Source organism: Felis catus, chromosome B2, assembly GCF_018350175.1.
Source record: "Felis catus isolate Fca126 chromosome B2, F.catus_Fca126_mat1.0, whole genome shotgun sequence".
Lineage (NCBI taxonomy): Eukaryota > Metazoa > Chordata > Mammalia > Carnivora > Felidae > Felis > Felis catus.
The window spans coordinates 84439107-84453906 of NC_058372.1; the positions used below are offsets into that span (position 1 = coordinate 84439107).

General features: G+C 35.7%; 1 protein-coding gene across 1 annotated transcript; it reads left to right on the forward strand.

Annotated features, from left to right (window-relative positions):
- The first annotated feature begins 908 nt into the window (after positions 1–908).
- Positions 909–12223, forward strand: LOC101100814 (ribosomal protein L18-like). The gene is made up of 2 exons (XM_019831600.3): positions 909–962; positions 11673–12223. The coding sequence occupies exons 1-2, from the start codon at positions 909–911 to the stop codon at positions 12198–12200; spliced, it is 582 nt and encodes a 193-aa protein (XP_019687159.3). The 3' UTR covers positions 12201–12223.
- The last annotated feature ends 2577 nt before the right edge of the window (positions 12224–14800 follow it).

A 14800-nucleotide genomic window follows, 5' to 3' on the forward strand; every position in this document is an offset into this window, starting at 1 on the left:
TTACACTTATGCCACTGCTTTATTGCTTATTTTAGGACAACTCTGCCTAATATGGATCAGTAAGTAGTTTCTTTTCTTTCATTAATTCTGAAGTGTGGACTTCATTATCAACTCATAAACTACTCCATTGACTCACCTCTTCTCAAGTACTCAGGGAAAAGATGGTTAATTTTAGATTTGACACCCTAAGTCATTAAGTGCTTCACTTACAGAATTAAAACTTCCTAAAGTACAAAACAAAAATGTAATGAAAATATTTTAAATAAGTTTTAATTTTAGAAAATAATAAAAGCAAGGTTTTTTTTTTTTGCATTATTCAAACACTTTATTGAAGCAGAGAAAAAAAGAGTGCCATTTTGAGTTATCGAATTATATTTGCCACTTTGCCAAGAAGATTTGTCTGGAATAAATGTGAAGTGTTCCTAGGACGGAAGTTAACTTTCTTACTGCTTATCCCACTACTGCTCTCTCCTTCAGTAAACTCAAACTCTCCCCTTAACAATGACTTTGGAAATTGATCCCTTACATGAATCTCCCTTTTGAATTACTGTGACTATTACAGTGCAGGAAAAAAAAGGGTCTGGCCACTCTAATGATGTGTGGCTACTCTCCTCCCATCTTCTGTCTTTTGCTTTGCTTCTCCAAGCCACTGGAAATCTGGGTGGCCATGGCACAAAGCATGAGTAGGTGATACCTTCATCCTTCCCACCCTTGAGAGGGAGGTCACACTGTCTTTCAGAGTTTTCTGACAAGGCTGTGGGCAAGCATGAATAGTTTTAATACTCAGCTGGCTCTTTGCACATAACTTTATAATGTTTTATTCTGATGGTCACAATTAGGAAGAAATGGGAAATAATCAGTTATGGTGTTATAGCCTCTAACTGAGAGAGAAGGTGAAAGGGCAAAAGATGATCCGGACTGGTGTCATAAAGGAACAAAAACCTGAAGGCTTCTATGGCCAGGTTGACCTCATGTAGATGCTCTGACTGGTGTGGAATATTGACTATCATGAATGTATAATTTAAATGTTCAGTACCTTTTAGCAATTTAAATCATCTGGATATTTCAAGTCTGCTGGAATTTCATCTTTTACTTCTAAAAGATGAAAACAGAAAGTAAGTAATTTTATAATGTTAAATGAGATAAAACAGACAACTTTAACATCAAATTATTTTTAAACATTCACTTCTAAGTTGTTTGCTTGAATTTAGGAGCATCATTCCCCACCCGCACCCCCAATTAAATAAGCATATAAAGTCTGACTATATTTCCAAGGCCCTTCTAGGGCCCTGTCACTTTATCCCTCCACTTCTCATTCCAAGTACTATTTGACAATTTTCCCTTTATAGACCCCTGCATGTAATCTTGGCCCTGTCCCAGATTAGATCCAGCGTTCATTAGCATCTGAGCTTTTTTCTTGTTCTTATCTGAAACCACTGACCTTGGAAAGTTACTTCTCATGATTGACTGAGCCTTTGCTTTGTTCCTTTTGTTAAGCCATTTTTTTTATAAGATTAATTTCTCTAAGACTTTTAACAATAGCTCTCTAAGTAATATTTTGCTACTACTAACCTTTCACAAGGAGACTAACATTTATGTAATACTGCTATAAATAATTTAAATGTATCATTTTTAATCTTTATTTGAGAGTGAGAGTGAGAAAGAGGGAGAGAGAGAGAATCCCAAGTAGACTCCACACTCAGCACGGAGCCCAATCCCATGACAGTGAGATCATGAACTGACCAAAATCAAGAGTCAGATGCTTAACTGCCTCAGCACCCAGGTGCCCCTAAGTGTATCATTTTATATCATTATTATTATAAACTTCTGTGGCTGGGGCAGTTTAAGAAGCCAAAGCACATAGTAATTAAATAACTTTTCCAAGATCACAGAACTCAGAAGCACTCAGAAGAGCTAGGATTTGAGACCTAGGATACCTAGGATACCTAGGATACCTAGGTCTCAAATCAATGTTGGAGAGCACTGTTAATCACCCAGTCTCTCTGGTTCATCATATAATTTTCTTCTAAACTCCTCATTCCCATGTTACTCTCTCTGACCCTGATCCTACTGGAGTATCATCTACCCTTTACCTCTTAGAATTCCCTGACATGCCTTTTTAAAGCTATGCTTTTAGTGTTGTCTCCTGTCTATCCACTTCAATTTGGTTGAGGAACTATGCTGTAAATACATAAATTTAAAAAAAAATCCTTTGGGGGCGCCTGGGTGGCACAGTCGGTTAAGCGTCCAACTTCAGCTAGGTCACGATCTCGCGGTCCGGGAGTTCGAATCCCCGCGTCAGGCTCTGGGCTGATGGCTCAGAGCCTGGAGCCTGTTTCTGATTCTGTGTCTCCCTCTCTCTCTGCCCCTCCCCCGTTCATGCTCTGTCTCTCTCTGTCCCAAAAATAAAAATAAACGTTGGAAAAAATAAAAAAATAAATAAAAAAAATCCTTTGCCCTCCATAAACTTACAAGCAGTAAAAATTGTTTAGAAAACAAAGAAATGCTAGAGTATGATAGTAATGAGATTAAGACTAGACACAATGCTTCCTCCTTGAGCAGGTCAACTGAGACAACAGCTGTGGGCTCCATGCTTGGGTAAGAGGTAACCCATAGAACAATGTGATTTTCATATCTTCTTTGGACCTTACCAAAATTTACTTTCAAAACTTATGTTTTTAATAATACAAAGAGCAACAAAACATGTTGATTTATTTTAAAATAATTTAGGCAAATTTGGGACTGGTTAAGTTGTTTGAACTCTTCACTCATCTAGAGATGACTCCATATAGCAGAATAAGAAACAGTGGACTAAAGTGTTTAATTTACTTGAGGAAATAAGAGAATGATTCAGAGTCAGGTGAGTCTTATAAGTATAATTATATTATTTGTCCACGCTGGTAAAGGACATCCCAAAACAAAGATAGGTGCAAAGGTACTAAAAATTTGAGTTAGTAATTTTGGGCACCACTTATTATTTCATTATTACTTCTATAATATCTGTGATTATTATAGAAGTATACAAGATATTATAGAAGTATATTATATTATAGAAGTATACAAGATGCCAGAAACTTTTCTAGGTACTTCATAATATTTGTAATAATCACAAACTATTTCAATGTAGTTATTATCACTATTTTAGATATGCCATAACTGAAGTTCAGAGAGGAATAATATTTTTATATACTTATATAGTGATGGTTGATCTGAGATTCAAATTCGCAAATGTTTATCTTCTTAAATCAATACACACTGCTGTAAGTCAGAGAATATATTGCAGCCTAGACAGAAGGGAGCCAAGCGGGGGAGAGATGCTAATGGGGCTAAAAAGTTAGACGGGGTCAGATTACAAAGTAAAACAACATGATCATGTGGGTGCTATGAAAAAACAACAAAATTCTACCAGTTCTATAAAGATTAGAGAAGATACAGAGGATTAGTAATATATTGAAATAATGAAACAAGAGCCTGGGTGGCTCAAGACTGGAGTAGAGTTAGGGAGAGAGATATTTGGAATTAGAATACACAGGGTTTAATGGTAAATAAGTATTGTTGATTTTATTTCCTTAATTTGAACAGAGTTGTTTGAGTGTTGCAGAAGTGGAGTAGGGGTTAGAAAATGAGTTCACTTTAGATACTTTTTAAGTGGAGGTGAGTGGTTAAGAATGAGAGAGCAAGAGTGAGTGAGCACGTGATAGAGCACAAGGAGTGAGAGAGTGGGCAGAGCCTGAGATAGAAACATTTCAACTTCTCGATTTCTTGCTACTGAGCCTGCTTGCCAACACCTGTCCCACAAAGACAGATTCATTTAGTGGCTGGGCAGGTGTATGCACCTTCTGTTCTGACCTGCACCCCTGGCTAACCTGCTGCTCCTTTAACACCAGCAGACAAAATCAACTTAAGTGAAAAATTAGCTGATGACAAAACAGCTCTACAATGTAATGACCCTGTTCTGCACTTTTATCTATGGAGATGAAGAATGATAGTTATCATTTATTAAAAACTTACCATTTCAAACACAATATTACTAGATTCTAACATTATTATCTCTGACTCCTACAAGACCCTGTGAGGTAAATACTACTACTACTACTAATAGTAATAATGATCATTATTATTATTATTTTGCGGATAAGAAATTGAGGCTTAAAAAGTTTAAATCAATTACCTAGTAAGTGATAGAGCCATTCCTCAAATCCAGCTCTGTTTGATTTCAAAGCCCAACATTTAAACATTATCCTAAACCGCCTCTTCAAATTCTTCCTGATTCCAGTTGGATAATGCAAGGTTGCATCCCCATCATCTATATTATAATTCAAACTCTGTAGAATTTAATTCCAAAAACTCTATGTATAGCTTGTGCAAGAAGCTTAGCTTGGCTTCAGCTCATTCTCTGAGACATATCAATGCTTTCTATACGCCAAATTCCATTAATTCCCACTCTGTACTTGAACAGACCATGTTCTTTTTTTATAACCAAGTCTTTGCTCAAGCAATACATAGAGGTCTTCCTATCCGATACTACTCTTTAAATGGCATCTTCTTGGTGAAGCCTTCCCCACATTCTCACCCCCAAAAGATTGTATAAAACTATTTATCATGTTGACATCATAATTATTTGTGCTTCCATTTCTGATTCTCTCCTTAGACTACGCACATCTCAAGAATTTTGCTTGATTCATTTTCTTGTCTTCTTCAAGCAATGTCAGTCATTATATTGGCACTGAGTCACATTTGGAGAACCAAAAGTTAAAGAGGATTTATTTGCTGAGAAAACTGTGAGATTCCTTTCTACCACCTCTCGACCTCAGAAATGGCAGTTAGGACCACTTAGTAGGCAGGCATGGGGTGTGGGGTGAAAAGGCCGGTGGAATCAGCTTCTAGGGCAGGTTGGGACAGTGCTCTGGCCTGGGTGCAGTGAACAGAAAGAAGTTCCTATCACTGAGTTGCTTTTTTCATGAATTAATCTTTAAGTCGTTATACACGCAGTGAATGATTGTAACAGTTTTTCTCTTGAAATACTTTTCTAATAGAAAATAAAAATGGCTTTAAAATACTGAAATATTTTGAGGGGAAGGATTACCGTCTGATAGCGGAATATAAATGAGAGTATAACAGGAGAGACCAGAAATACAGCGATACCACTTTTGTCTTTTTTTGTTTTTTGTTTTTTTGAAATAATGCAATCACTGTCAAAAATAAAAAATAACAACTTCAAATTTTTACATGGCTCCCTCTGGTTCTGACATATTTTGACAAACATTATGTTCTTAATTATTTGCCAGAGAATAAAGCATTTGGGATCAAATATTGAAGATAATAAAAAGAAATGTAGAAGGAAATTAACATTTGAAATACTTTTAAGCAGCATATAAGCTCCTTACTTGAGGGGGAAAACATTATCTGAGATATATACCCTCAATGTTTTAAAGTATTAAATAATTCAAGACAACAAATACTATGTAATATAAATTATACAAAGCAATGATTATAGATAAATTAAAGTGTTTAGTCATAATGCCATTAAAGAGGGAAATGGGATTAAGAGAAATTGAGAAAAGATGGATTTTAAATAGCAATGCTAGAAGAGGAGACATAAGTTACAAAATATTAACTATATTTTCCATGGGTGTCTGATCACACCCAAATAATGTTCACAACTCAAGAGATATTTTTTTTTACAATTTAATATGAGCGAGAAAAGGGAAGAGGCATGCTGAGGCAAAATTAGTTGTATAAAGTGCTAGATTACATTAAGCTAGGTGGCAGCCTGTAGAGCATGAGTAGAGGGGTGCTGACAAGGTCAGACTAACCAAAACATGTTTGTTTTTCACTGTAAAAAATGTTTATAATGTAAAATGTTCAGCCTACACACATACTGCTTGTAGGTAACCCTCTAACTGTCATCCATGAACCGTTAATAGTTGCAAAATGATTCCTAAGATAAGTTAGTGGATGCCTTGAAGCCAAACCAACAGAAATAAACCATAGGGACTGGAATTTCCCTTGGGAAAACCCAGGAGGGGATTGTAGAATAAAGAAGCTGCCTAAAAGTAGTAGAATTAGGAAGCAGGATCTGGGATTAGGGAACAGGGCACTAAAGGTTGTTTATAATCAATGATATCAATATAGACTGATTTTCTGAAGACAGGAGGATACCATAAAAGGTAGATACTAGCACCTGAAACAAGCATAATGGGTCACTGTCTTGGTGAAGGCTGATCTTCTCTTAAAGATGGTGGTGGAATCCATGTAAGTTCTCCCTGTGAGCGGTTTCACCAGTGCCTCACAGGTGATTCTAGAAATCCACAAGGGAATACATGTTTGTATCTTGATTAGCAAAACAGACTCCCTACGAGGATGACATAAATTTTTTAAGATCAAATCTTACTGTAAAGAAACAATTAAATGCTTGATAAATGAGAAAAGAACCATAGGAAAAATATTTGGACATTTATTTGAAATATTATTTTATTACTACTTAAAAATATTCTCACCACAAAGAAGTCCAAATGATTCCAAGAACTTAACTACAGACCTATTACATTCCCTAGGGAAACTAGGATATTTCTACAAGGACTTGAAACAGTATCTTTTCCTTTAGTTTTGAACAGTGTTAAACATTTCCCCTAAGGAATTTTAGCAACAGTAGAACATTATTTTTTAAATTAACTTTTTCATTAAATGCTTGTTTCCCTCGAAAAGGGAGCAGCTGTTAGTGCTGGCAGACTTTTCTCCCCCCAATCTATGAGTACAAATCAAAAACAATTTGTTTTGTGAATAATCTACAGTATGACAATTTGTCTACAAATATGTCACTGCCTGTTTACCTCAGTGTGTGTCAATTGGATTTAGCCCCTTATTTGCGGAGAAGAGAGAAAGGCAATCTTGACAGCATCCCTGCCTGCAGGCCTGGCTCTGCAGCCGCTCTCTCCCCCAACTTCCTGTTGCCACTAAGAACCACAGGGAGTGAGAAGCCACACACTGTGCAGACTGTGGGCTTCGCAGGACTAGGCCAGCTACAAAATTAGAGACCTGGGCTCTCACCGAGACGAGAGAGCTGTTCACACAGAGGCAGATCTTTCTGTACAACACTTTGATTAAGTCTAGGAAGAACCTTAATAGACTGCCATTTACTAGAAAGGAACCTTTAGAGACAAGTGTTGTGGGGGATGGAGTCTGATTTTTTTTTTTTTCTATCAGCTCCCTCTATTCTGAACAGCTGATGCTTGCATGAAAGGAAGATCAAATAAAAGGCTTATTCAGCATTTATCAGATTCCAGGAAGGAAAAAAAAGAAATGTCAGCTCTATCTTACTTATATATAGGTATATCCTACATGTCAGCTTGTATCACCCTGTGTGATATACAGTTCACCCGGTATATTTAATATTATAATCAGTGAAGTGCCTTCCCATCACCGGGTATAGTTCGATCTTTTCACATAGGCACTTGTGCTGCATACATTAATTCACAAGACTGACCTGAGCAAGTGAACCCAAGAACTGCACTAGGTTGTTTCGATGGTCTGTGGATTACTAAAACAGATCCTAACATTGTTATTTTGTGACAAATGACAAATGTTCTTTTTCATAGCATTCAGCAGCAGCATTAGTGTTATGATAACTGAATTATTTCTATCTCTTTTCCAAATGTTTATTTATATATATATATTTTTTTTTCCAAAACTGAGATGTAGGAAGGAAATGGCAAACTCAATAGAGAAATTATTTAAAGGGCAAGGCATGTATCCACTCACTGCAGAATATATATTATACAGCCTTACTTATTAATGGCTTCAAATATGTTTAGAAATAAATTTCAAGATCAAGGGCAATCTAAAAATATTCACCACAAGCCTAAAGTATGTAAGAAGGTAATTATTTTAAGAAGGTAAAATTTTGAGCAAAAATGACAATGCCATTTATTTTATACTGATATATTATGATATTACAAATGGACAGGGGCTAAAGAAAGTCAACATTACTTCCTTCTTTAAAATGTATTTGTAAAATTACAAACTTTACACTACACACAGAATTCTTTATGAAAGAGAAGTTTTATCTAACTACCTAGACTGGTTTCTATTCAGATTCCATCATAAGAAAATAATAATGTAGAGTGGCCCAAGTTGGGAAAGAAGAGTATCTCTCTATCCCAGCTACAATGACTACCATAAAATAGCTTAAAACAGAATTTGCTATGTGGAGAGGGTAAAAACATCTTTATTTTTAATATGTAGAAAAATACTTATAAAGATATAATTAGAGACTATTAGGTGAAAACTGAAAGAAAAACAGATAAAACTTTGACATAATTGAAAAAAAATGATTTCCCCTTAATTTCTCTATGTATAGGGAAAAGAGAATTGTATACAATGATGAAAATACACAGTAGACTTTTGAAAAAAAAAATAAGCAAAAGGTGAGGCAGAGGGAAGCACAACACTTTACATGTTGAGAGTGAGAGGCCAGGGACATATGGGTAAAGATGATATACTGAACACCCCATTAATATTTGCTTTCCACTGGAAAGAGAGAAAAGGATTTTCAGAAAGTTTTATATCTACAAGGATAAAGAAAACAGGGAAAAACAAAACAACTAACTTTATGGAATCTGGAATGGTGATAGATGCATATGACTGATAGCACATCCAAGGGACCTGAATCCCAAACTGGTAGTGGGAAAAATTGAATTAACACCATTTGCACAAGAGAACTATGAAAAGATGTGGAGATTGGTAGCACTGGATGCTTCTTGAAGCGGGGGGGCGGGGGTGGGGGGGTGGGGGTGGGGGTGGGGGGAAACAGAAACAAACAAACAAAACAAAACTATATTAAAGTTTGTTGAAGTAGTAGTTAGTAGTAGTAGTAGCTCTATCTCTCCATGAAGCTCTTGTGAATGCCCGTGCTGCTGGATATTCTAATGAACAGCCCAGAGTCCCCTTCAATGACTTGATACCTCTTTGCTCTGAGTGGTGCTGCAAACAAACTTCAGGTGTTAGTCCCTTCAAAAGGCCTTATCATCCAAGATCTCAGCCCTACTCAGAGTGACCTACAACTAATGGCTAATCAATGCAGGATGATAAAGGTCTAGCTCTTTAAGTCCGAATAGGGACAATTCCGAAGGGTTATTTTAGTTTCATAGCTGAGTGAATCAGCTGAGTCTGTCTGTGGGACTATATCATATCTATTCTCCTCCTGTCTATAGATATTGAACCCAAGGGTTTGCGTTAATACCCATTCTTAACACTAATCCAATCTCAGAGCCTTCCCCCCAGAAATGAGACCTGCAGCAATGACTCTTCCTAATCTCTGCAGAAGACGGGTGACTTATTCTTTGTAAAGTAAAGGATCTACAGTAGAAAGGGGAACACTAGGGAGAGTTGAGGGCAGGGATTTTATACCTAATAAAATTCAAATAAGTGAATATTTATACACTAAGGCAGAGATACAAGCCTTCTTCCTTCAAAGACTGCCTTTAGGGTACTCAGATAAAGCCTTCTCTGGAGAGTCTGAACAGCCTAATAGGGAAGACATAAATACTGTATGTCTATATTAAGATGAAATGGCCCAAGCAGATAACCTTATAGTGAAGCCCAAAGGTGACCCCAATGATGGCAAAAAGCTTACAATAAGCTCTTTTGAAGCTTTAGAAGAAAATCAAAGATAAATAAGTGTACATAGCATCCCTCTAACATAAAAAATAATAAATGCCAGAATATATATAGTTATAAAAACTTTGTTTTAATGTTTATTCATTTTTCAGAAAGAGAGAAAGAAGAGACAGTGTGAGCAGAGAGGGCCAGAGAGAGAGGGAGACACAGAATCCCAAGCAGGCTCCAGGCTCTGAGCTGCCAGCACAGTCTGATGCAGGGCTTGAGTGCTTGAACTGAGAGATCATGACCTGAGCTCAACCAACTAAGTCACCCTGGAGGCCTCAGAATATATTTAAAAAACAAAAAACAAAAAACAAAAACCTTGGAAAAATCAGAGATGATTAAAAAATTAAGAAAATAAAATCATTAATATTTTCAGAAAGAAAAGAGAAGGTATTATATGCATGAAAAAAGAAAAACATAGTATAAAAAAGAAGAAGAAAGATAGAGTTCTGGGAAATTAAAAAAAAAGAAACTCATTAGAAGATAAAGAAGAGCTGAGACCACCTATTTGAAAATATACCACAAAGGCACAAATATGGAAAATAAGATAGAAATTGTAAGAAATATGGAGACTCACTCTAGGATTTCCAACATAAATTCATGAAATTCCCAAAAGACAGAATTGGGAAAATAGAAAAGAAGAAATCATCAACAGAATATTCAAGAAAACCTTTCAGTTTCCAAATTAAAGGAGCCAAGATTGCAGCAAAATAGTTGAAGAAAAATGGAATTCTACTATGTCCTTGGAATGTGATGTAGTAGAGTATATAGAGTTCTTTGACTTTCTCAGAACAATCTCAGAAGGTAGGATGTAGTGGAACGTTAGGACATGCTAATGTCAGTAAGACACAATCAACAAAATTCTGCTAGACAAATGGCCAATTGTTTCAATAAAGCAATACAAGGCCAGGCATAGTAAATTGTTAGACATCAAAAGAAACTTAAGAAACATATGAACAAAAATGCAGCATATGGATCATGTGGACCTTCTTTGCCTGGATATTTATTCTCATCAGCCAACTTAAAAATTAAAAGAGAGAGAGAGAGAGTTGGGAGCGACTAAACATGACCTAGTTATTAACTATTTTCATGTTTAACTTACTGGTTGTGTTACTGTCACTTGGTTCTGGTTAAAAAAAAATAGCTCTTATTTGGTATGGATACATACTGAAATACAATAGACATCATGATTTGGGGAACTTTCTTTAATGTTGTTCTGTCCTTTTCCTTCTCCCCTCCAAGAAAGGTACGGAGTGTGAGTATATGACACAGTGTAGCAGAAAAGTTGATGGGTCATGATGCTGGGTAATGCGGACAGGGAGATCTAGGCATTACACTTTTTCCTGTTGTATCTGTTTGATAATGTCTATTATATATACATTTTTTTTTGGTTCTGTAGAGATACCCAGATAAATAATCAAATGAGATGATAGAATGTGATATTTTTAGAAATACAAGATCTCAAATTTACCTTTCATATATAGTTTCTCTAAAAGCTATTGGAGGAGATGGTGCTCCAAAATGAGAGAATAAAAGCAAAAAAACTACATGAGGTAGGGTAAGAGGCATAGGAAAAACAACACAGAAAGGACATAAAGAGAATACCTTGGAATGATTATATCACTTTGTACTTCTTGTGACTGAAAAACACACACACACACACAAACACAGATACAAACACACACCACACATCTATTTTTCCATTGACATTTAGTTCCAGCTCCCTCCCTACAGAAGCAGATTACTTTAGGTAAGTTAAGAAACATAAACTTTCATTAGAGTTAAAAAAAAAAAACATATTTATAAGAATTTCAGCTCTCATAGGTCTTAAAATATAAGATTAGAAAAAAAAAGCTTTTAGAATAATTAATTAAGAAATTAAAGTCCATAAGGGTTAAATAAATCAGATCAAACATTTTGCAACACCAAAACTAGTTCAGTTTTGGTACTAGTTACATTCTGTTACCGGTTACCATTCTGGTTCTGGTTCTGGTACTAGTACATTTTAGTACTGGTTACATTCTGAACTAGTTCTGAGTCGCACCAACCGGCCACCTCTGTCCCTTTCCCGGATGATCCGGAAGATGAAGCTGCCTGGCCGGGAAAACAAAACCGCTGTGGTTGTCGGGATGATAACCGATGACGTGCGGGTCCAGGAGGTGCCCAAACTGAAGGTGTGCGCGCTGCGTGTGAGCAGCCCTGCCCCTGCCCGGAGCCGCGTCGTCAAAGCTGGAGGCAAGATCCTCACCTTCGACCAGTTGGCCCTGCACTCCCCCAAGGGCTGTGGCACCGCCTTGCGCTCTGGTCCGCGCAAGGGCCAAGAGGTGTACAGGTATTTCGGCAAGGCCCCAGGGACCCCACACAGCCACACCAAACCCTACATGGGATCCAAGGGCCGGAAGTTCGAGCGCGCCAGAGGCTGCAGGGCCAGCCGAGGCTACAAAAACCCCAGAACCTGCCTTGTTATTAAAAAGATTTGGACTGTTAAAAAAAAACAAAAACAAACAAACAAACAAACAAAAAAAAAACAAAACTAGTACTAGAACTAGTTCAGAATGTAACCCCCAATTTATCAATTCCATGCAACCCAAGCTGGGTCTCCTTCCTTGCAATAGGAGCCATGAAGGAGTTTTCAAATTTTCTTTCTCTTTTAGATTGTGCTTAGGTCACAGCTAATGGTTACAGTACCTAATGTATGCATTGTTCTGGTTAAACTTAAATACTCTTGTTTACAATATAAACATTTATAAATACTTCACTTTGCAAAATAGGTGTTATAATGTAGTACCTTAGAGTGATGTAGGTAGTAATTTATTAAAGACCAAAATATAATTTTCTACTCTTCTAAGAAAGTTTAGAAAAATATATTTTAAATATCAATTTGCATAAAAAGTAAAACAATGCTTGAAATAAGCAATTGTTTTAGAAATTCTCAAAATAGTGACATTATATAGAATTCTATAAAAGTCACCTTAATACCTTCAGTGTTTCATGTTATATTGGACCTGAACTTATTTTAGGTTACTGTATCATGTAAGTTGTAGTTCATTTTTTAGTTTCTGATTTCTATTAGTGTGTAAAGGATTTACATTTGCATTTAAATAGGAAGGAAATGTGATAAAGATTTCAATTAAAAGGCTGTCTGTTTGGGTTAATTCATTTTTAATAGGAACAGTAAATATTTTTCAGTTGTTTCAGTTCTTACTGCAAGATCAGTTCATTGTTCTTTTTTATCTAGTTATGTCAGGTGGTGCTCAATAAAGATCACTATAATGTCAGTCCCTACTATTTAAGAAACATTTCTCATTTCTTCATTGATTTTTTTTAGAAACCAAAGCAAATTTCAGAAAGAAATTTCAGAAACCAAAGCAAATGTCATCAGAAAACTGATGACAGCAGGTCACTGCTTTAGTACAAAAGATTCTTAACACATATAATATATATATTACGTATTAATATAAATGTGTTCAAACAAGTGTATACATAGACCTATACACATATGGAGATTTTCATTCTAAAGTCATCTGATGGAAAGAAAAAAGAAAAGCTATCCTATCTTGAAAGTTTAGCTAAGTCTTCAGAGTCTCATCTACTTTATAGGAATAGCTCTACAAAATGAAGGACCATCCATTAATTAGTCTTCACATATATTATCTGATTTTAAAGTGCAGGGAGGTTCTATAATGACAATATCAATCTTAGTCTGATGTCCCATAAACTTTCTAGTTCTGAAGCTAGTTCTTTCAAATTTGGTCACTTGTCTGTTAACTTTAATGTGTGTCCTTAGATTCTATAGAAATTCAGTTAATTATGTGGCATCTATTTGAAATATACTCTGAAAAATAATTGATACATGTTTATCATATTTCAGGATTTTTTAAAATTTTGTTTGTAGTTACAATTATCTAATTTGTAATATGTTTCTTAACTTACCAGTTTCTAAGAAACTAGCTCACTTTCTCCTTCAAAAACCCTAAAACTTCACTGGACGTGCTTTTTTGGGGATTGGGGGAGAAATACAGGCATTTAAATAATGAATTCAAGTGTTTTATTAGTATATTCTGGCCTGCTGCCAGCAGAACATCATACCAATAAGTAAATGGATTAAGTTGCCTGTAATGCCAGCTAGGAGATATCTTGACAGTTGTGTTTTTCATTCTCAGGTGTCTAGTTAAGGAAAACACAGGGGTCCAATTCAACCTTTAAAAATGTTATCTTTTGACTAGAAAGATTACTGCTTAGAGATGCAATGGGATTTTCCACAGCAAACTTAGCAGAGGATTATGTGTTTCATTACTCTCTGAATGAAAAATGGAGTGAATAGATGCTGTAAATAGAGGATATTTCTAGAGAAAATGTCTGTAGAAATTATGACTTATTATCATTTCTACAAAAAAATTCATAAAGCAAGTGGCAGTTGGATTAGAGAAAGGTTCATATTATTTTGAGAAACTGGTCCTTACCCCCAAAAATATTTAGAGGATTTCAAGTGTTAAAATAAATTCTATTTCATCTCAACTTATTTTCAGCTATTTTATTCAATTTTTTTTATTATCATTAGAATCTATTTTCCCCACAGTGTATGTGTATTTTTTAGGCAGTCTCTAAATTGACTGTTTCATGGTTGATTTTTTTTCCAGCCATATTTAACCACTGATCACAGCTGAATTGATTAGAGTGACTGTGGAGTAATTCAAACAGATAAGACGGCTGAGCTCACCAAACAAACCATGCCATGGTCCAGTAATTGTGTTCCTATAACTACAACATAATGCACTGCAGTAAGTTAGACATGTTGGGAACACAAACTGTAAGAGCTACCTGTAATACAGTTTACAGCTTTTGTTTATTAGAACTTACCTTCTTAGATTTTTTAACTCTAACTTAGAGATGTCAAGTCTTCAAGCAGATTTCCCTACATAACTCGTAAGCTTTGAGAAACATAATGTGAAATAGAAAAATGGATGAATATTGAATTTAGCATCAACAATTTCAAATATCTCTGCTCAGTATAGGTAAAAAAAATTGTTCAACTGAAGAATTCCCAGGACTTTTCATGGTAAATTTCAGTTAATGTCTTATCAGGTCTCTGCAAAGTGAAAAAGTAATACTACTTGCTGGAAATTGCCAAATTAAA

Coding starts and splice junctions, on each gene's coding strand:
- LOC101100814 (XM_019831600.3), top strand. CDS start 909: ATGATCCGGACTGGTGTCATAAAGGAACAAAAACCTGAAGGCTTCTAT. Junction 963..11,672: donor CTGAAGGCTTCTATGGCCAG/GTTGACCTCATG, acceptor AGTACATTTTAG/TACTGGTTACATTCTGAACT.